Raw genomic sequence first — 21,950 nt, forward strand, 5'->3', positions numbered from 1 at the left:
AAAAATTCCTTGCCTGGTTTTAATGGTTCTGGAATGAACACCCTCAGATATTTTCTGGAAGTTCTGTGGGATACTGAATAAACAAAAGAAGAGTATTATTGGGTAGAAGTTAAGGATCCGATCTTGGGAACCTGTGTGACTTTGGGCAAGTTACTTAGTCTCTCTGGGACTCAGTTTCCTCACCTAACAAGATGGGTGGAACCACGGGATTGTTCACAGAAAGTGGGGACTATCTGAGGCAGGTCATGTCATGTGCTTCACACAGTGCCTGGCACACAGGAGATACTGAGCTAGGTCTGAGCCTCCATTATCACTTGCTGGGCCTGTTGGCAGGAGCCTCCTTACTGTTCTTCCTGTTTTCGCCCTTGCCCTCTGCAATCTGTCATCCACAAAGCAGCCTGCAGGTCATCTTTTTATTTTTTTCTTCTTATTAAAAAAAGTTTTATACATACACACGCCTAATTTTATTTTAATCATCATCATCAGTACACAGCCCTTGCTGTGTTCCAGGCATTGCTCTAAGCCATTTACAGTTATCAGCTCATTTGTCACCACAGTCCTAACGAGGTAGGTGCTGTCATTATCCCCCATTTTATAGATGAGGAAATTCAGCACAGAGGAGTTGAGTTCTGCCCTAGATTACACAGCTGGTAGGTGGGAGTTTGCAACCAGGCTGTCTCCATCACGTTTGTTTGTTTGTTTGGTTCTGTTTTCTCTCCTGCAGTATTCCCAATATCTAGAACACTACCTGGCATATGGGAGGTGCTTAAGCAAATTCCTGTGGAGCTCATGTCCTAGCGGTTCAAGACAGGCAATAAACAAGAGTCTAATCTACGTGTATTTTTAAAGTTAATATATAATGCTAGACTGCTTCAGACTGGTGTTTTAAAAATCTGATCCCCCTTAATGGCATCCCATTATGTCAGAATGAGACATGAGCTCTGTCCCTGGCAGAGGAGGCCCTACAGCATCTGGCACCCACTCACTTCTCCCTTGCCCACACCTTCTATATTCCCAACACACTGACACTGTTTCTGTTCCTCCAACGTGCCAAACCAGGTCCTACTTCAGGGCCTTTGTAACAGCCGCGCCCTCCACCACAAAGCTCTTTGCTTCAAATATTTGTGCAGCCGGCTCCTTTTGACCAGCGTAACTGTCACCCCCGACAGAAGGAGACCGTCCCTGCCCATCCTGAGACAACAACATTGTCAGTCACTACTTAACACATCCCCTTCATCCCGGTGTGTGTGTGTACTAGGTGGCCATTTATTTATTCTTCAGCTTCTTGTTTGTCTGCACACCGTCCTTCAAACGCTAGGCTGTAAACTCCCAGCCTTAGCCACTGGATGGAGCCAGTGACCTCTCCCTACCTCCTAGCCTTTGTGCATGCTGAGCAATTCCGCCACGCATCCCGACTTCCTATTCAATTACACCTGCAAACCCGATACTGCCCTCCAGGTTCAAGACATGAAATTCCTGCCTGCTAGCATTCTCCTTAATTGGGCCCTTCCCCTCCCTCCATAAGGAAACCGATCTTTGGAGTCTTAGGAATGACGGCCTCCGCAAATCAAAGTAAGCACCTGTTCTACACTGCCGCCCTCGAAGGGAAGAGACGCAGTGGGCGCGGCCATCGTTTCAGAGCAGTGACGTCACCGGAGCGGCCATCTCCCCTCTGCGCCTGCGCTGCAGCCCCGTCGCATTCGCGTCCGGCAGGCGGGAGGGGTCCCCATGTTGACTATTGGTGTACGCGGACTCAAAGCCCCCACTGAGCGTGCGCACACCGGCCGCTACAGCCCTCTGGGCTGCGGAGCCGGAGTTGGTCCCAAAGCGGAAGTGCTTCTCGGGGCCAGTTTTCGTAACGGTCTCCTCTGCAGCGAGCACAAAATCTGTGTCGAGAGAGAGGTTGAGGGGGCGAGTAGTAGGGGTGATGGGCTGAGTGATGGGGAGTTCTGGGGGACGAATGAAGCGGGTTTTGGGGGGGGTCACTGATGTGGGAGGTTGTGGGGTGGACCGAGAGGTCAGCGAATGAGGGTTTGTGGGCTCAATGGTAGACAAAGTTATGGGGCTAGTCGGGGTTGAATGGGGCATATTAAACGTTGACTTTTACACATTTTCCAGCACAGTGACCTGCGCTAAGGGTTCATACGCACCCCTCAAGCTCCTCCTTAGGCGCCCCCGCCTCTCCCTCTGTTCCTCTCCCCTTGCCCGAGCCCCGAGGTAGGGGCCTTGTGTGAATGCTCCAGCTGAAGTGAATCTGCACCCGAAGGCTTCCTTTTGGCTCCTGGGCAAGACGTCCCCAGTGAGGTGAGGAGAAGCAAGAAGAGGCACCAGAGAGAACTCACCTGATTAGGGGCCTCGCGCAGAGCCTGGGGCTTGGGAGGCGTGGGCAGGGTCTGGTGTTGTGGGGTCTGGCGGGGTGGGGGTGGGGATGGGGCTTAAAACGCCTGGGAATAAGTGTTAAAGTTCAGTGGGGTTTTTTGGCATTTAACACGTAAGTAACACATTTGCATTATAGATTGATTAGAAAATAGAGAAGAAAATAAAAAAGAACTAATTTTAGCCCCCTCTGTTTAAATGTTCATTCTTTAGACACTTTTTAGTGTGTATAAGGGATATGCATTTTTAAACATTTAACATATGGTTTTAAAATGGGTTCCTGAAGTTTGATAACCTGCCTTTGTTTTCATTTAGAAGTTACTGCGATTCAGCTTAAAGATTTATTCTGTAACATTTAAAAAACTTGTAATTTAGATATATGTACAGAAAATACACAGATAATAAGTGTACAGTACCATACAACATTATTTTCAGTAGCTACATAGAATTTAATCCCTTGTATTTCCTTATTAATCCCATATCATGGGTCATAGAGGATCGTTTAAGTTTGGCATTGTTAAAGTCAATGCTGAGATGAAGGTACTTAAAGAGAAATTATGATACATTATTTCATTAAGGAAAATACCTAGAAATACAATTTCTGAGTCAGTACACAAGTATGTATAGAAGAAAACCTTTTGTGTTAGATGTTCACATGAGGAAAAGACTCAAGAATACACAAGTGGTTGTTAAAACCACATGGTCGCCCAAACTGCCACAGAGCAGCTTCATGTGAGGGGATTTTTAGGCCGATAATTCTGGGCACTGGAAGCCTGATGGGGTCTCTCATATGCTCTCCACTTCTCCACTCTTTTAGCTCAGGCTTCACACATCTCTGTCTTTTCCCAAGAAGAGCAGGAAATGGCCAAAGCCCAGGTAAGGATATTGTGTGTTCCTTCTTTTATTTTACCATGAATGTGATGAGCGATGTAGGAATCTCAGACATAAAAGAAAATTATTTATAAATAAGCATTAGAATCAGGGAAAATGAGACAGCAGCAAGGCCAGGTTAGAATGTAGACAAATGACTTAGGGCAGCAGACAGTTACGCAGTACAATATTAGTTGAGTTGCAAATTTCTCTTTGAGCCTCTGGCAGCCAGAGGTAGTCTGGCTCACTTTACTCTTCAAGGAGAGAACACATCAAGCCCTCAGGGAAGATTTCCTGCAATTGCCTTTCAAGGCATTTCTTTGCTGAATCTTCGTGTGGATGGTGGAATTGTCGTCAATCACAACCTAATGATAAATGCAGTCTCTGGTTTCCTGCAGATATTCCTTATAGCATTCTTCAGTGAGCTGGAGACATAATATCTAGATGTAATTTGGGAATGAGATATCTTAGGGAATTTGTTTGTCTTCCAAATGATTTTGCTGAAGTAATTTTCTCAGTTGGACTTTTGATTCTCATTTGGCCAGGGACAAAGTCCTGTAGGCACCCACAGCCCACCATCTTTTTTCTTTCACTTAAATCTTTTTTATTTTTAAAATTAGTGTACTGTAAAATTGATTTTGTTGTTCGGGTCGATAAATGTTAACACCTATGTAGATTGTTATAACTAATCTATGGGATAGAGAATAGTTTCATCCCGCCAAAGAGCTGCCTCATGCAACCCCTTTTAGTCATATCCTCCCCTCCCTGTAACCTCAGGCAACCACAGACCTGTTCTGTGTCACTAGAGTTTTATCTCTTCAGGAATGTCATATAAATGGTATCATACAGTATATAACTTTCCTTTTTTCAAATTAAACTTTCTTTTGCAACAATTGATTGACATGCGGTTGTAAAAATAATACAGAGAGATCTCATGTATCCTTTACCAAGTTTGCATCAATGGTAGCATCTTGCAAAATTATAGCACAATGTCACAACCAGGATATTCACATTGATATGGTTAAGACACAGTTCCATCACCACAAGGATTCCTTATGTTACCCTTTTATAGCCACATCCATCCCTTTCCCCCCCTCACCCTATGCCTAGACTTCTAGCAATTACTGATCTGTTCTCCATTTCTAGAATTTTGTCATTTCAAGAATGTGATATAAATCAAATCACATAGTCTGTAACCTTTTGAGATTGGATTTTTTTTCACTCAGTATGATTCCCTGGAGATTCAGCCAAGTTGTGTGTGTCCATAGTTCTTTGCTTTTTAGTGCTGAGTGGCATTCCATGATGTAGATGTACCACAGCTTAATTATCCATTCTCCTTTTGAAAGACATTTGAATTATTTTCAGTTTTTGGCAGTTGTGAGTAGAGCTACTTTAAACATTCATATACAGGTTTTTGTGTGAACATATGTTTTCATTTCTCTAGAGTAAATATTGGATTGCTGGGTCATGTGGTAAGTGTATGGCTTAACTTTTTAGGAATCTGCCAAATTGTTTTCTAGGATGGTTGATTTATTTTTCATTTCCACCAGTAATGTTTAAGAATTCCAATTGCTTCACATTTTTGCCAGCACTTGGTATTGTCAGTACAGTTGACATTTGAATAACGCTGGGGTTAGGGGCACTGACTCCCCCAGTAGTTGAAAATCCACCTACAATCGGCCCTCTGTATGTGTGTTTCCAACTAACTTGCAGATCATGTAGTACTGTAGTATGCATTTATTGAAAAAAATCCACATATAAGTGGACCCATGCAGCTCAAACCCATGTTGTTCAAGGGTCAACTGCGTTTTTAATTTTACTCATTCTAGTGTGTAGTGTTATCTCATAATGGCTTTAATTTGCATTGCCCTAATGGCCAATGATGTTGAATATCTTTATATATACTTATTTACTTTTTACATATCCTCTTTGGCAAAGTGTCCAATCAGGTCTTCTGCCCATTTTTAAATTGGATTGTTTGTTTTATCACTATTGAGGTTTTTAAAAATTAATTAATTAATTTATTTTTGGCTGTGTTGGGTCTTCGTTGCTGTGGGCGGGCTTTCTCTAGTTGTGGAGAGCGGGGGCTACTCTTTGTTGCAGTGTGCGGGCTTCTCATTGCAGTGGTTCTCTTGTTGCAGAGCACAGGCTCTAGGTGCGTGGGCTTCAGTAGTTGTGGCACGTGGGCTCAGTAGCTGTGGCTCGAGGGCTGTAGAGTGCAGGCTCAGTAGTTGTGGCACACGGGCTTAGTTGCTCTGAGGCATGTGGGATCTTCCTGGACCAGGGCTCGAACCCGTGTCCCCTGCATTGGCAGGCGGATTCTTAACCTCTGCGCCACCAGGGAAGACCAATCACTACTGAGTTTTGAGAGTTCTTTATATATTCTGTGTACAAGTCCTGTGTCAGATCCATGGTTTGTAAATATTTTCTCCAAGTGTGTAGCTTGTCTTTTCATTTAATAGTGTTGTTCACAGAGCAAGAATTTTTAACTTTGAAAATGTCCAGTTTATAAACCATTTCCTTTATGGGTTGTGCTTTTGGTGTCAGTTCTAAGAACTCTTTGCCTAACACTAGGTGAAATGGAAAACCTCTAGTCTTCTACCTCCTATGTAGAGAAAAACCCAGTTCTTTCGTACTGTGTCACTCCTGTGAATCTTCCTTTACTCTCACACAGAACGCTTCACTTCTGATACTTCTGGTCACCAAATGTGTGGAGGTTTCCGCCCAGAACAAGCAATTCTCTGTGACACCAGCTGGGTGTTCTACAACTTAATTCTGACACTATCTACCTGGAGGTTGTGTCAGATCCCACAGGTTAAGGGCTCAGTTCCACAAGACTGCCCCCACCTCCCAACTTAAGATGCCAGTCAAAAGCCCAGTGCTTATCACTTGTGCTTCTGACCAACCAGCTATTGATTGGAGCTTCCAACGACCCCCTCTTTGAGTTCGACTAATTTGCTAGAGTGTCTCACAGAACTCAGGGAAACACGTTTCCCAGTTTATTAAAGGATATGATAAAGGATACAGATGAACATGCAGATGGAAGAGATGTGTAAGGGCAAAGTATATGGGAAGAGGCGTGGAGCTTCCATACCCTCTCTAGGTCCAGGTGTGTCACTCTCCTAGTACCTCCATGTGTCTACCAATTCAGAAGCTCTCTGAACCCAGTCCTTTTGGGTTTTTATGGAGACTTCATTACATAGGCATGATTGATTAACTCATTGGCGTTGTTGTTATTTATTTATTTATTTGGCAATTGGCTTTTGATTCAACTTCCGGCCCCTCTCCCCTTCCCTGAGGTTGGGGGTCGGGACTAAAAGTTCCAACCTTCTAATCACGTGGTTGATTCTCCTGTCAACCAGCTCCCCCTCCTTAGGTGGGGGTCCCAAAGTCATCTCATTAACATAACAAAAGACACCTTCATTGCTTTCCTCACTTAAGAAACTCCAAGGGTTTCAGGAGCTCTTTCTGCCAGAAATTGGGAGCTAAGACCAAAAATATGTTTCTTATTATAAATCACAATATCACCCTAGGTCATGAAGATTTTCTCCTATTCTATAAGTTTTACAGTTTTAGGTTTACATTTAGACCTAAGATCAATTTTGCATTAATTTTTATGTAAGGTGTAAGGATTAGGTCGTGGTTCATAATTTTGCAAATGGATTTCTATTTGTTCTAACCCCATTTGTTGAAAGGACCACCTTTTCTCCGTTGAATTGATTTTATGGTTTGTCAAAAATCAGTTGGCCATATTTGTGGGGTCTATTTCTCCACTCTCTACTGTTCTATTGATCTGTGTATCTAACCCTCTGCCAGTACCACACCGTCTTCATTACTGCAGCTTTATGGTAAGTCTTGAAATCAGGTAGTATGACTTCTCCAACTTTATTCTACTTTTTCAAAAATTTTTGGCTATTCTTGTTCCTTTGCCTTTGTCATTATATATCAATTTTAGAATAATTTAATTAATTTTTTTTGGCTGCGTTGTGTCTTCGTTGCACGGGCTTTCTCTAGTTGCGGCGAGCAGGGGTTACTCTGTTGTGTGCGGGCTTCTCATTGTCGTGGCTTCTCTTGTTCCGGAGCACAGGCTCTAGGCGTGTGGGCTTCAGTAGTTGCAGCACGTGGGCTCAGTAGTTGCGGTGCACGGGCTCTAGGGTGTGCGGGCTTCAGTAGTTGTGGTACGTGGGCTCAGTAGTTGTGGCACACAGGCTTAGTTGCTCCGCGGCATGTGGGATCTTCCTGGACCAGGGCTTGAACCCGTGTCCCCTGCATTGGCAGGTGGATTCTTAACCTCTGCGCCATCAGGGAAGTCCCCTTGCTAGGATTTTGATAGGAATTGAGTTAAACCTATAGATCAATTTGGGGAGAATTGACATCTTTATTATGTTGTGTCTTCCAGTCCAACACAGTATGTCTCTCCATTTATTTTGATCTTTTATTCATTTCATCATCATTTTGTAATTTTCAACATACAGAGCGTATACATTGTGTATTAGTCTGCTCAGGCTGCCATAAAACGCCACAGACTGAGTAGCTTAAACAACAGAAATTTATTTTCTCACAGTTCTGGAGGCTGGAAGTCCCAGATCAGGGTTGGTTTCTGGTGAGAACTTTCTTCCTTGTAGACGGCTGCCTTCTCACTGTCCTCACACAGTCTCTCCTTTGTGCATCTGCAGAGTGAGAGGGAGCTCTGGTGTTTCTTCCTATTTTTAGAAGGACACCAGTCCTGTTGGATTAGACCCCACTCTTATGGCTTCATATAACCTTAATTACCTTCTTAAAGGCCCCATCTCCAAATACAGTCACATTGGGGGTTTGGGCATCAACTTAAGAATTTTAGGGGGGGAAACAGTTCACTCCATAACAACATGGCATGTTTCATTTTTTAAGCCATTGTAAATGGTTTTGTTTTTAAAATTTCATTTGCGAGTATTCATTGCCAGTATATAGAAATATGATTGATTTTTGTTTGTTGACCTTTGCTATGGTCTAGATGTTTGTGTGCCCCCAAAATTCACATGTTGGTATCCTAATGCCCAAGGTAAGTGATGGTGTTAGCAGGTGGGGCTTCCTCTTCTTATTTATTTATTTATATCAGTAATACAGAATTTTTATTTTTATGGATTTTAATTTTTTTCAGTGGATTATAATCCATTACTGTCACTGTTTAGTTTGCTGCTCACTTGTCCCTGAGTTATCCAGTGGGAGTCCCTTTAAGCTGGCTTTTGTGTCCTTTTGTCACATCCTGATAATTTTCTGAGCACTTCCTTAGTTTCGACGTAATAAGATGTTCCAGCCTCCATCTTTTACTTTCCCTACCCCAGGCCTAGAATCAGCCATTTCTTCAAGGAGCACTGGTTCCTGTTAGTAAATAATTATTTATAGAAATCAAAATCTGGGTGCTGGGTGTGCTCATTGCTGCTGGGCGTCATTACTTCTAGGCCCTTTCAGTGAACTCTGTGTGTGTGTGTCTCTATTTATATGTCTGTGTATGTATGTGTGTGTCTGTATATACACACACACACACCTTGAATTCATACAATATCCCAGGAATCTTCTTAGACCTCTCTCATTCCATATTTGCATCTGCCTTCACCAACAGTGAGAGCACTGGATCCTAGCATCAATATATTGACTCATTTGCTCAGTCTTACAATATACAGAAAGTAGAATCAGAATTCATGCACCCACATCTGTGAAAAATAAACCTATTGAGTACAGTACATGATTTGTTTGCATGCCTTTTTTATACTGAGGATATGTAATCAAAGTACTCTGTTTAGAAGTTACTTGAATTAATTTTTCCTTTTCCAATCTAGTGTGCTTATGTTATTTATTTGGTATACAGTTAAGTTCATTTTTTTCTGTTTGTATTCCATTTTAGATTTTCTTTCTTTCCATTTTTGTTGATTTAATTTTATTCTTTATATGTAAAATGTTAATATGATTTGAAGAGACAAAACCATACAGAAATATACACACATAGTTGTCACCTCTCCCCTGTACCTTCTACCCCATTCTCACTCTACCTTGGAGATAACCAATCTTGTTAGCCTCTGATTTATGCTTATAGTGTTTCTTTTCAAAAGAAGCAAATAAAGGTATATTTTAAAAATTTCCCCTTCCTTCAAAAAGGTAGTATACTTTATTTATAGAGTCTTTTGCACTTTGCTTTTATCCCTTAACAATATAACCTAGAAATTGCTCCATGTATGTTTATAAATATTGTCCTCATTCATTTTATTTTAATTGAGATATAATTGACATATGACATATTAGCTTCAGGTGTACAACACAATGATTTGATATTCCTGTATATTGCAAAATGATCACCACAATAAGTCTAGTTAACATCCATCATCACACAGTTACACGTTTTTTTCTTATGATGAGAAATTTTAAGATTTATTCTGTTAGCAACTTTTATATATACGATACAGTATTATTAACTATAGTCACCAGCTGTGCATTACATCCCCAGGACTTATTTATTTTATAACTGGAAGTTTGTACCTTTTGACCCCCTTTACCTATTTTGTCTACCCCCCCTCCCTACCACCTGGCTCTGGTAACCACCAATCTGTTCTTTGTATTTATGAGGGTTCTTTTGTTTGTTTGTTTAGATTTCACATATAGTGAGAACATATGGTGTTTATCTTTCTCTGACTTTCTTCACTTAGCATAATGCTCTAAAGGTCCATCCATGTTGTCACAAATGTAAAGATTTCCTTCTTTTTTATGACTGAATAATATTTCATTGTGTGTGTGTGTGTGTGTATGTGTGTTTCTATGTATCACATTTTCTTTTGTTTTTGTTTTTTTTTTTTGGTGGTACGTGGGCTGCTCACTGTTGTGGTCTCTCCCATTGCGGAGCACAGGCTCTGGATGCACAGGCTCAGCGGCCATGGCTCACGGGCCCAGCCGCTCCGTGGCATGTGGGATCTTCCCAGACCGGGGCAGGAACCCGTGTCCCCTGCATCAGCAGGTGGACTCTCAACCACTGCACCACCAGGGAAGCCCTATTTTTAATTTTTTCAAGAACCTCTATACTGTTTTCCCTAATGGCTGCACCAATTTACATTCTCACTAACAGTGCACAAGGATTCCCTTTTCTCCACATCCTTGCTGACACTTGCTATTGCTTGTCTCTTTGATAATGGCCATTCTGACAGGTGTGAGATGATAGCTCATTGTAGTTTTGATTTGCATTTCTCTGATGATTAATGATGTTGAGCATTCTTTCATGTGTTTGTTGGCAATCTGTATATCTTCTTTGGAGAAATGTCTATTTAGGTATTCTGCCCAATTTTGGATTCGGTTGTTTGTTTTTTTGATATTGAGCTGCATGAGCTGCTTGTAAATTTTGGAGATTAATCTTTTGTCAGTTGCTTCATTTGCAAATATTTTCTTCCATTCTGAGGGTTGTCTTTTGGGCTTGTTTATGGTTTCCTTTGCTGTGCAAAAGCTTTGAAGTTTCATTAGGTCCCATTTGTTTATTTTTGTTTTTATTTCCGTTTCTCTAAGAGGTGGGTCAAAAAGGATCTTGCTGTGATTTATGTCATAAGAGTGTTCTGCCTTTGTTTTCTTCTAAGACTTTGATAGTTTCTGGCCTTACATTTAGGTCTTTAATCCATTTTGAGCTTATTTTTGTGTACACTGTTAGGGAGTGTTCTAACCTCATACTTTTACAGGTACCTGTCCAGTTTTCCCAGCACCACTTATTGAAGAGGCTCTCTTTTCTCCACTGTATATTCTTGCCTCCTTTATCAAAGATAAGGTGACCATATGTGCGTGGGTTTATCTCTGGGCTTTCTATCCTGTTTCGTTGATCTATATTTCTGTTTTTGTGCGAGGACCATACTGTCTTGATTACTGTAGCTTTCTAGTATAGTCTGAAGTCAGGGAGCCTGATTCCTCCAGCTCCATTTATCGTTCTCAAGATTCCTTTGGCTATTCGGGGTCTTTTGTGTTTCCATACAAATTGTGAAATTTTTTGTTCTAGTTCTGTGAAAAATGCCAGTGGTAGTTTGACAGGGATTGCATTGAATCTCTAGATTGCTTTGGGTAGTAGAGTCATTTTCACAGTGTTGATTCTTCCAATCCAAGAACATGGTATATCTGTCCATCTATTTGTATCATCTTTAATTTCCTTCATCAGTGTCTTATAATTTTCTGCATACAGGTCTTTTGTCTCCTTAGGTAGGTTTATTCCTAGATACTTTATTCTTTTTGTTGCAATGGTAAATGGGAATGTTTTCTTAATTTCAATTTCAGATTTTTCATCATTAGTGTATAGGAATGCCAGAGATTTCTGTGCATTAATTTTGTATCTGCTACTTTACCAGATTCATTGATTAGCTCTAGTAGTTTTCTGGTAGCATCTTTAGGATTCTCTATGTATAGTATCATGTCATCTGCAAACAGTGACAGCTTTACTTCTTCTTTTCTGATTTGGATTCCTTTTATTTCTTTCTCTTCTCTGATTGCTGTGGCTAAAACTTCCAAAATTATGTTGAATAAGTGGTAAGAGTGGGCAACCTTGTCTTGTTCCTCATCTTAGTGGAAATGGTTTGAGCTTTTCACCATTGAGGATGATGTTGTTTGTGGGTTTGTCATATATGGCCTTTATTATGTTGAGGAAAGTTCCCTCTATGCCTACTTTCTGCAGTGTTTTTATCATAAATGGGTGTTGAATTTTGTTGAAAGCTTTGTCTGTATCTGTTGAGATGATCATATGGTTTTTCTCCTTCAATTTGTTAATATGGTGTATCACATTGATTGATTTGCGTATATTGAAGAATCCTTGCATTCCTGGAATAAACCCCACTTGATCATGGTGTATGATCCTCTTAATGTGCTGTTGGATTCTGTTTGCTAGTATTTTGTTGAGGATATTTGCATCTATGTTCATCAGTGTTATTGGCCTGTAGTTTTCTTTCTTTGCGACATCCTTGTCTGGTTTTGGTATCAGGGTGATGGTGGCCTCGTAGAATGAGTTTGGGAGTGTTCCTCCCTCTGCTATATTTCGGAAGAGCTTGAGAAGGATAGGTGTTAGCTTTTCTCTAAATGTTTGATAGAATTCGCCCGTGAAGCCATCTGGTCCTGGGCTTTTGTTTGTTGGAAGATTTTTAATCACAGTTTCAATTTCAGTGCTTGTGACTGGTCTGTTCATATTTTCTATTTCTTCCTGATTCAGTCTTGGCATGTTGTGCATTTCTAAGAATTTGTCCATTTCGTCCGGGTTGTCCATTTTATTGGCATAGAGTTGCTTGTAGTAATCTCTCACGATCTTTTTTATTTCTGCAGTGTCAGTTGTTACTTCTCCTTTTTCATTTCTAATTCTATTGATTTGAGTCTTCTCCCTTTTTTTCTTGATGAGTCTGGCTAACGGTTTATCAATTTTGTTTATCTTCTCAAAGAACCAGCTTTTAGTTTTATTGATCTTTGCTATTGTTTCCTTCATTTCTTTTTCATTTATTTCTGATCTGACCTTTATGATTTCTTTCCTTCTGCTAACTTTGGGGTTTTTTTGTTCTTCTTTCTCTAATTGCTTTAGGTGCAAGGTTAGGTTGTTTATTCGAGATGTTTCCTGTTTCTTAAGGTAGGATTGTATTGGTATAAACTTCCCTCTTAGAACTGCTTTTGCTGCATCCCATAGGTTTCGGGTCGTCGTGTCTCCATTGTCATTTGTTTCTAGGTATTTTTTGATTTCCTCTTTGATTTCTTCAGTGATCGCTTCGTTACTAAGTAGTGTATTGTTTAGCCTCCATGTGTTTATATTTTTTACAGATCTTTTCCTGTAATTGATATCTAGTCTCATAACGTTGTGGTCGGAAAAGATACTTGATACAATTTCAATTTTCTTAAGTTTACCAAGGCTTGATTTGTGACCCAAGATATGATCTATCCTGGAGAATGTTCCATGAGCACTTGAGAAAAATGTGTATTCTGTTGTTTTTGGATGGAATGTCTTATAAATATCAATTAAGTCCATCTTGTTTAATGTATCACTTAAAGCTTGTGTTTCCTTATTTATTTTCATTTTGGATGATCTGTCCATTGGTGAAAGTTGGGTGTTAATGTCCCCTACTATGAATGTGTTACTGTCAATTTCCCCTTTTATGGCTGTTAGTATTTGCCTTATGTATTGAGGTGCTCCTATGCTGGGTGCATAAATATTTACAATTGTTATATCTTCTTTGTGGATCGACCCCTTGATCATTATGTAGTGTCCTCCTTTGTCTCTTGTAATATTCTTTATTTTAAAGTCTATTTTGTCTGATATGAGAATTGCTACTCCAGCTTTCTTTTGATTTCCATTTGCATGGAATATCTTTTTCCATCCCCTCACTTTCAGTCTGTATGTGTTTCTAGGTCTGAAGTCGGTCTCTTGTAGACAGCATATATATGGGTCTTGTTTTTGTATCCATCAGCCAATCTGTGTCTTTTGGTGGGAGCATTTAATCCATTTAAATTTAAAGTAATTATCAGTATGTATGTTCCTATTCCCATTTTCTTAATTGTTTTGGGTTTGTTATTGTAGGTCTTTTCCTTCTCTTGTGTTTCCTGCCTAGAGAAGTTCCTTTAGCATTTGTTGTAAAGCTGGTTTGGTGGTGCTGTACTCCCTTAGCTTTTGCTTGTCTGTAAAGGTTTTGATTTCTCCATCAAATCTGAATGAGATCCTTGCTGGGTAGAGTAATCTTGGTTGTAGGTTTTTCTCCTTCATCACTTTAAATATGTCCTGCCAGTCCCTTCTGGCTTGCAGAGTTTCTGCTGAAAGATCAGCTGTTAACCTTATGGGGATTCCCTTGTGTGTTATTTGTTGTATTTCCCTTGCTGCTTTTAATATGTTTTCTTCATATTTAATTTTTGACAGTTTGATTAATATGTGTCTTGGTGTATTTCTCCTTGGATTTATCCTGTATGGGACTCTCTGTGCTTCCTGGACTTGATTAACTATTTCCTTTCCCATATTAGGGAAGTTTTCAACTATAATCTCTTCAAATATTTTCTCAGTCCCTTTCTTTTTCTCTTCTTCTTCTGGGACCCCTATAATTCGAATGTTGGTGCATTCAGTGTTGTCCCAGAGGTCTCTGAGACTGTCCTCAGTTCTTTTCATTGTTTTTTCTTTATTCTGCTCTGCAGTAGTTATTTCCACTGTTTTATCTTCCAGGTCACTTATCCGTTCTTCTGCCTCAGTTATTCTGCTATTGATCCCATCTAGAGTATTTTTTTTTTGCGGTATGCAGGCCTCTCACTGTTGTGGCCTCTCCTGTTGCAGAGCACAGGCTCCAGACGTGAAGGCTCAGCGTCCATGGCTCATGGGCCCAGCCGCTCTGCGGCATGTGGGATCTTCCCAGACCGGGGCACAAACCCGTGTCCCCTGCATCAGCAGGCGGACTCTCAACCACTGCGCCACCAGGGAAGCCCTAGAGTATTTTTAATTTCATTTATTGTTTTGTTCATCGTTGCTTGTTTCCTCTTTAGTTCTTCTAGGGCCTTGTTAAATGTTTCTTGTATTTTCTCTATTCTATTTCCAAGATTTTGGATCATCTTTACTATTGTTATTCTGAATTCTTTTTCAGGTAGACTGCCTATTTCCTCTTCATTTTTTAAGTCATGTGGGTTTTTATCTTGCTCCTTCATGTGCTGTGTGTTTTTCTGTCTTCTCATTTTGCTTATCTTACTGTGTTTGGGGTCTCCTTTTTGCAGGCTGCAGGTTCGTAGTTCCCTTTGTTTTTGGTGTCTGTCCCCAGTGGCTAAGGTTGGTTCAGTGGGTTGTGTAGGCTTCCTGGTGGAGGGGACTAGTGCCTGTGTTCTGGTGGATGAGGCGGGATCTTGTCTTTCTGGTGGGTAGGTCCACGTCTGGTGGTGTGTTTTGGGGTGTCTGTGGCCTTATTATGATTTTAGGCAGCCTTCCTGCTAATGGGTGGGGTTGTGTTCCTGTCTTGCTAGTTGTTTGGAATAGGGTGTCCAGCACTGTAGCTTGCTGGTCGTTGAGTGAAGCTGGGTGTTGGTGTTGAGATGGAGATCTCTGGGAGATTTTCACTGTTTGATATTACATGGAGCTGGGAGGTCTCCTGTGGACCAGTGTCCTGAAGTTGGCTCTCCCACCTCAGAGGCAGAGCACTGACTCCTGGTTGCAGCATCAAGAGCCATTCATACACACGGCTCAGAATAAAAGGGAGAAAAAGTAGAAAGAAAGAAAAAAAAGAAAGAAAAGAAAGAAAGAAAGGAAGGAAGAAAAAAAGAGAAAGAGGATAAAATAAAATAAAGTAAGATAAAATAAAATAAAGTTATTAAAATAAAAGATAATTATTAAGAAAAAAAATTTTTAGGTAAAAAAAAAAACAGAAAACGGATGGACAGAACCCTAGGACAAATGGTGAAAGCAAAGCTATACAGACGAAATCTCACACAGAAGCATACACATACAGACTCACAAAAAGAGGAAAAGGGGAAAAAATAATATATCTTGCTCTCAAAGTCCACCTCCTCAATTTGGGATGATTCATTGTCTATTCATGTATTCCACAGACGCAGGGTACATCAAGTTGATTGTGGAGATTTAATCCACTGCTCCTGAGGCTGCTGGGAGAAATTTCCCTTTCTCTTCTTTGTTCGCTCAGCTCCCGGGGCTCTGCTTTGGATTTGGCCCTGCCTCTGCATATAGGTCGCCGGAGGGCGTCTGTTCTTCGCTCAGACAGGACGGGGTTAAAGGTGCCGCTGATTCGGAGGCTCTGGCTCACTCAGGCCGGGGGGAGGGAGGGGCACGGATGCAGGGCAACCCTGTGACGGCAGAGGCCGGCCTGACGTTGCACCAGCCTGAGGCGCGCCATGCATTCTCCCGGGGACGTTGTCCCTGGATCACGGGACCCTGGCAGTGGCGGGCTGCACAGGCTCCCGTGTGGGGAGGTGGGGATAGTGACCTGTGCGCGCACACAGGCTTCTTGGTGGCAGCAGCAGTGGCCTTAGCGTCTCATGCCCGTCTCTGGGGTCTGTGCTGATAGCCGCGGCCTGCGCCCGTCTCTGGAGGTCCTTTAAACGGCGCTCTTTATCCCCTCTTCTCGCGCACCAGGAAACAAAGAGGGAAGAAAAAAGTTTCTTGCCTCTTCGGCAGGTCCAGACCTTTTCCCGGACTCCCTCCCGGCTAGCCGTGGTGCACTAACCCCTTCAGGCTGTATTCGCGCCACCAACCCCAGTCCTCTCCCTGGGATCCGACCTCCGAAGCCCAAGCCTCAGCTCCCAGCCCCCGCCCGCCCCAGCGGGTGAGCAGAGATGGCTCTCGGGCTGGTGAGTGCCAGTTGGCACCGCTCCTCTGTGTGGGAATCTCTCCGCTTTGCCCTCCGCACCCCTGTGGCTGCAATCTCGTCCGTGGCTCCGAAGCTCCCCACTTCGCCACCCGCAGTCTGCCTGTGAAGGGCCTTCCTAGTGTGTGGAAACCTCTCCTCCTTCATAGCTCCCTCCCACTGGTGTGGGCCCTGTCCCTATTCTTTTGTCTCTGTTTATTCTTTTTTCTTTTGCCCTACCCAGGTACGTGGGGAGTTTCTTGCCTTTTGGGAGGTCTGAGGTCTTCTGCCAGCGTTCAGTAGGTGTACTGTAGGAGTTGTTCCACGTGTAGATGTATTTCTGGTGTATCTGTGGGGAGGAAGGTGATCTCCGCATCTTACTCTTCCGCCATCTTCCTAGCCTCCTTATCACATTTTCTTAATCCATTGATCCATCCATGGACACTTAGGTTGAGTCCTTGTCTTGGCTATTGGAAATAATGCTGCAGTGAACCTGAGGGTGCAAATATCTTTTCCAGTCAGTGTTTTTGTTTCCTTTTGAATAAATACCCAGAAGTGGAATTGCTGGATCATATGGTATTTCTATTTTTAATTTTTTTTTTTTTGCGGTACGCGGGCCTCTCACTGTTGTGGCCTCTCCCGTTGCGGAGCACAGGCTCCGGACACACAGGCTTAGTGGCCATGGCTCACGGGCCTAGCCGCTCCGTGGCATGTGGTATCCTTCCGGGCCGGGGCACGAACCCGTGTCCCCTGCATCGGCAGGCAGACTCTCAACCACTGCGCCAGCAGGGAAGCCCTATTTTTAATTTTTTGAAGGACCTCTATACTGTTTTCCCTAATGGCTGCACCAGTTTACATTCTCACTAACAGTGCACAAGGATTCTCTTTTCTCCACATCCTTGCTGACACTTGCTATTGCTTGTCTCTTTGATAATGGCTATTCTGACAGGTGTGAGATGATAGGTCATCGTAGTTTTGATTTGCATTTCTCTGATGATTAGTGCATCTTCTAATGTGCCTGTTGGCCATCTGTATGTATTCTTTGGAAAAATGTCTATTCGGGTCCTCTGCTTTTTTTTATTTTTTTGCAGTACGCGGGCATCTCACTGTTGTGGCCTCTCCTGTTGTGGAGCACAGGCTCCAGACGTGCAGGCTCAGCGGCCATGGCTCACGGGCCCAGCCGCTCTGCGGCATGTGGGATCTTCCCAGACCGGGGCCCGAACCCATGTCCCCTGCATCGGCAGGCGGACTCTCAACCACTGCGCCACCAGGGAAACCCCCTCTGCTTATTTTTTAATTGGGTTGTTTGTTTTTTTGATACTGAGTTGTGTGAGTTCTTTATATATTTTGGATATTAACCCCTTATCGATTATATGATTTGCAGATGTTTTCTCCTATCTGGTAGGTTGCCTTTTCATTTTGTTGATGGATTCCTTTGGTGTACTGAAGCTCTTTTTTTTTAATGTAGTCCTATTTGTTGAGTTTTGCTTTTGTTGCCTTGCTTTTGGTGTCAAATCCAAAAAAAATCATTACCGAGACCAGTGTCAAGGAGCTTACTACCTGTTTTATTCTAGGAATTTTATGGTTTGGGGTCTTATGTTCAAGTCTTTAATCCATTTTGAGTTAATTTTTGCACATAGTATAAGATAGTGCTCCAGTTTCATTCTTTTGCATGTGGCTGTCCAGTTTTCCCAACACAGTTTATTTTAGAATTTATTGAAGAGGCTGTCTTTTCCCCATTGTATAGTCTTGGCTCCTTTGTCATAAATTAATTGACCATTTATGCATGGGATTATTTCTGGGCCTTCTATTCTGTTCCATTGATCTATGTTCTGTTTTTATGCAAGTACCATACTATTTTGATTACTATAGCTTTGTAATATAGTTTGAAATTAGGGTGTGTGATGCTGCCAGCTTTGTTGTCCTTTCTCAAGATTGCTTTGTCTATTCAGGGTCTTTTGTGATTTCATACGAACTTTGGATTGTTCTGTTTATGTGACTCGTTCATTTTTATAGCTGTATAGTATTCTATTAGTGGATGTACCAGTTTGTTCAGCCATTCTCCTATGTACCTGTGAATTTTGGTTGTTTCAGTATTTTGTAATTAAGAATAATGCTGGGGCTTCCCCGGTGGCGCAGTGGTTGAGAGTCTGCCTGCCGATGCAGGGAACATGGGTTCATGCCCCGGTCCGGGAAGATCCCACATGCCGCGGAGTGGCTGGGCCCGTGAGCTATGGCCGCTGAGCCTGTGCGTCTGGAGCCTGTGCTCTGCAATGGGAGAGGGCCACAACAGTGAGAGGCCTGCGTACCGCAAAAAAAAAAAAAAAAAAGAATAATGCTGAAATGAAATATATTGTGCATATGTTGTTTCCTTTTTGTGCAAGTATATCTTCTATGTAAATTCCTACAAGTGGCATTGATGGGTCAAAGGGTAAACACAATTTATTAGATATTGCTAAATTCCCTTCCATAAGGGTTGTACTGTTTAACATTCCCACCAACAATGTGTGATAGTACCTGTTTCTCTATGGCTGTACCAACAGAGTATATTGTCTGGCTTTTAAGTTTTTCTAATCTGCTAGGTAAGAAATGGTATGTCTGTATAGTTTTAATTAGCATTACTATTATTATGAGTAAAGTTGAATGTAATTTCATATATTTAAGAGCCATTTACAGGAGTTCCCTGGCGATCCAGTGGTTAGGACTCAGCGCTTTCACTGCCATGACCCCAGGTTCAGTTCCTAGTTGGGGAACTAAGATCCTGCAAGCTCATAGTGCAGCCAAAAAATAAATAAAATATCTATAAGAGCCATTTTTATATCTCTTGTTAATTGTCTTATGTTTTTTGTCTCATTTTCTATCACATATTTGTTCTTCTTTTCCCTTTGATTTTTAAGAGTTCTTTATATATTAAGGATATTAATCTTTATCTGTGATATATGTTACAGCAATCTTTATTTGTGATATATGTTGCAACAGATTTCCCCCACTGGTTTGTCATTTGTCTTTGGACTTACCAAAGTGTTTTTATATTTTTGTGGTTGTATTTATTAATCTTTTATTACATCTGAATTTTTATTCATAGTTAGAAAGTCTTTCCCTCCATTCAGGTTATAGGGACATTCACCCATGCTTTCTTCTAGTACTTTGTTTGGTTTCCGTTTTTTACATTTAGCCCCCGATCCATTTGGTGTTTATACTTGTGTATGTAATGAGGTATGGATCCAATTTAGCCTTTCCCAAATTGCTTTCCAGTTGACCCAGCACCATTTATTAAAAAGTGGGTCTTTCACCTTGTGCTTTAAGAGAATGCCTGTATCAGAGTATCTTCTGGTATTTGGTAGGGCTACTCCCTTCCTCACAGTTTTTCTTTTCCAGACTTTTCTAGTTATTGTTGCACATTTATTTTTTGATATGATCTTTAGTACTACCTTGTTTAGTACCATTAAAAGGCTTGTTTTTTAAATTGGGATCACATTAAATTTATAAAATAACTTAGGGATAGCTACATGTTTGTGACTTTCTATCATTCTATCTATGAAGAGTTGGACAACTCTGAAGTTAGAGGGAACTGTCCCAATAAGAGACCACCCTCACTTCTGACACCAATTACAAGTTTGGGGGTCCCCAAGGTCACCCTTAGGTTTGACAATTCACTGGAGGGACTCACAGAACTCACTGAAAACTGTTATACTCATGGTTATGGCTTTTTACAGGGGAAGGATACAGATTGGAACCTGCCAAGGGAAGAAGTACATAGGGCAGAGCCCCAGAAAGTACCAAACATGGAGCTTCCATTTTTCTCTCCCCATGGAGTCAGGGTGCATGACTTTGTGTGGTTGGCATTGATGTGTGATAGTACACATGGAGTTCTGTCAACCAGGGAAGCTCTTGTGATCTTTGGTGTTCAGAGTTTTTTGTTTGTTTGTTTGTAAACATTTACTTATTTATTTATTTTGGCTGCACCAGGTCTTAGTTGTGGCACTCGGGATCTTCACTGCCGCATGCAGGATCTTTTAGTTGCAGCCTGCAGGATCTTTAGTTGCGGCATGTGGGATCTAGTTCCAAGACCAGGGATCAAACCTGGGTCCCCTGCATTGGGAGCGTGGAGTCTTAGCCATTGGACCACCAGGGAAGTCCCCCAGAGTTTTTAATTAGGGCTTCATTTTATAGGCATGATTGTCCATGTGGCTGCTGTCTGTCTCCAGCCCCTCTGGGAGTGACCCAAAGCCCCCACCCTAAATCATGTGGTTGATCTTTCTGGTGTGGCCAGCCCCCACCTAAACTTACATCGTTATGCTATTCATGGTGACTCAAGGCCCCTATGTAAAACTAACTTCCTTCCTTCCTTCCTTCCTTCCTTCCTTCCTTCCTTCCTTCCTTCCTTCCTTCCTTCCTTCCTTCCTTCCCTCCCTCCCTCCCTCCCTCCCTCCCTCCCTCCCTCCCTCTCTCCCTCTCTCTCTCCCTCCCTCTCTCCCTCCCTCCCTCCCTCCCTCCTCCCTTCCTATCTGGTTATTTTAAGGAAATTACCATTTATTCTAATCTTTACTGTTTTTTTTTTAAGTGGGATTGGGTATTGAATTCTGTTTCAATATTTTTGTATCAGCATTTCTTATATTAATTATATTAATCATGTAAGTTTTCTCTTTAGGTCTGTTTAATGGTGATTTATGTTAATGAATCTTCTAATATTGAACTATCATTGTATGCCTGGAATAAATTTTAATTGGTCATGTGGATCTATTCCTTTTGCTTATACAGTTGACCCTTGGACAACATGGGTTTGAACTGTTTGAGTCCACTTATATGTGGATGTTTTTCAATAGTAAATACTTCAGTACTACACAGTCCATGTTTGGTGAATCCACAGATGTGGAAAACCACTGATATGGAGGGCTGACTATAAGTTATACGTAGATTAACCCCATGTTGTTCAAGGGTTAACTGTATTTTATTTAGGATTTTTTGCACTGTTGTTCATAAGTGAGATTAGTCTGCATTTTCCTATTTTGTACAACCTTAAATGAGTTTATGTGTCAAATTTATACTCAGTTCTTGTACAAATTTGGAAGCTTTTCATTTTTCTATGCTCAGGAAGAATTAGAGCAGTTAGAGTCTTCTAAGTTCTCTTGTGAGCATGAGTCTTATCCTGGGCATATGTGTGGCTTTCTACATTCCCCTGTACATGGGTGCTTTTGAATGTCCTAATTTCCCAAAGAATCCCCCCCAGTATTTCCTCTCAGGCCTTAGGCAGTCTGTTGTCTGTCTGGACTGTAATCTTTTGCCCCAGGCATCTCTGGGTTGTTAGTTTGCCTTGCAGCCTTTAAGAGTAATGCCTACTGCTTTCTGGCCTGAGTTCAGAGTTAGGTGAAACAGAGAGGAGCACCTTGCATCAGTCTTTCTGGTAGCCCCAGA

At 41.7% G+C, this 21,950-nt stretch overlaps 1 protein-coding gene across 3 annotated transcripts in view; it reads left to right on the forward strand.

The window, feature by feature from the left end:
* The first annotated feature begins 1,729 nt into the window (after positions 1-1,729).
* The window catches only part of ZNF182 (zinc finger protein 182), a 33,137-nt gene continuing 12,916 nt past the window's right edge, over positions 1,730-21,950 (forward strand). For 2 of the 3 annotated variants that reach the window (XM_022563831.3, XM_022563832.3), the window contains exons 1-2: positions 1,945-2,304; positions 3,194-3,252. In XM_022563831.3, the coding sequence (XP_022419539.2) occupies positions 3,238-3,252 (15 nt within the window). In that variant the 5' untranslated portion in view covers positions 1,945-2,304; positions 3,194-3,237. Of the gene's footprint in view, positions 1,903-1,944; positions 2,305-3,193; positions 3,253-21,950 lie in introns of those variants that run through there. The other variant, XM_030764231.2, reaches the window with a different exon arrangement.

Source organism: Delphinapterus leucas, chromosome X (genome assembly GCF_059928025.1).
Source record: "Delphinapterus leucas isolate spDelLeu-1000000601 "Yukka" chromosome X, BTC_Dleu_Yukka2, whole genome shotgun sequence".
NCBI lineage: Eukaryota > Metazoa > Chordata > Mammalia > Artiodactyla > Monodontidae > Delphinapterus > Delphinapterus leucas.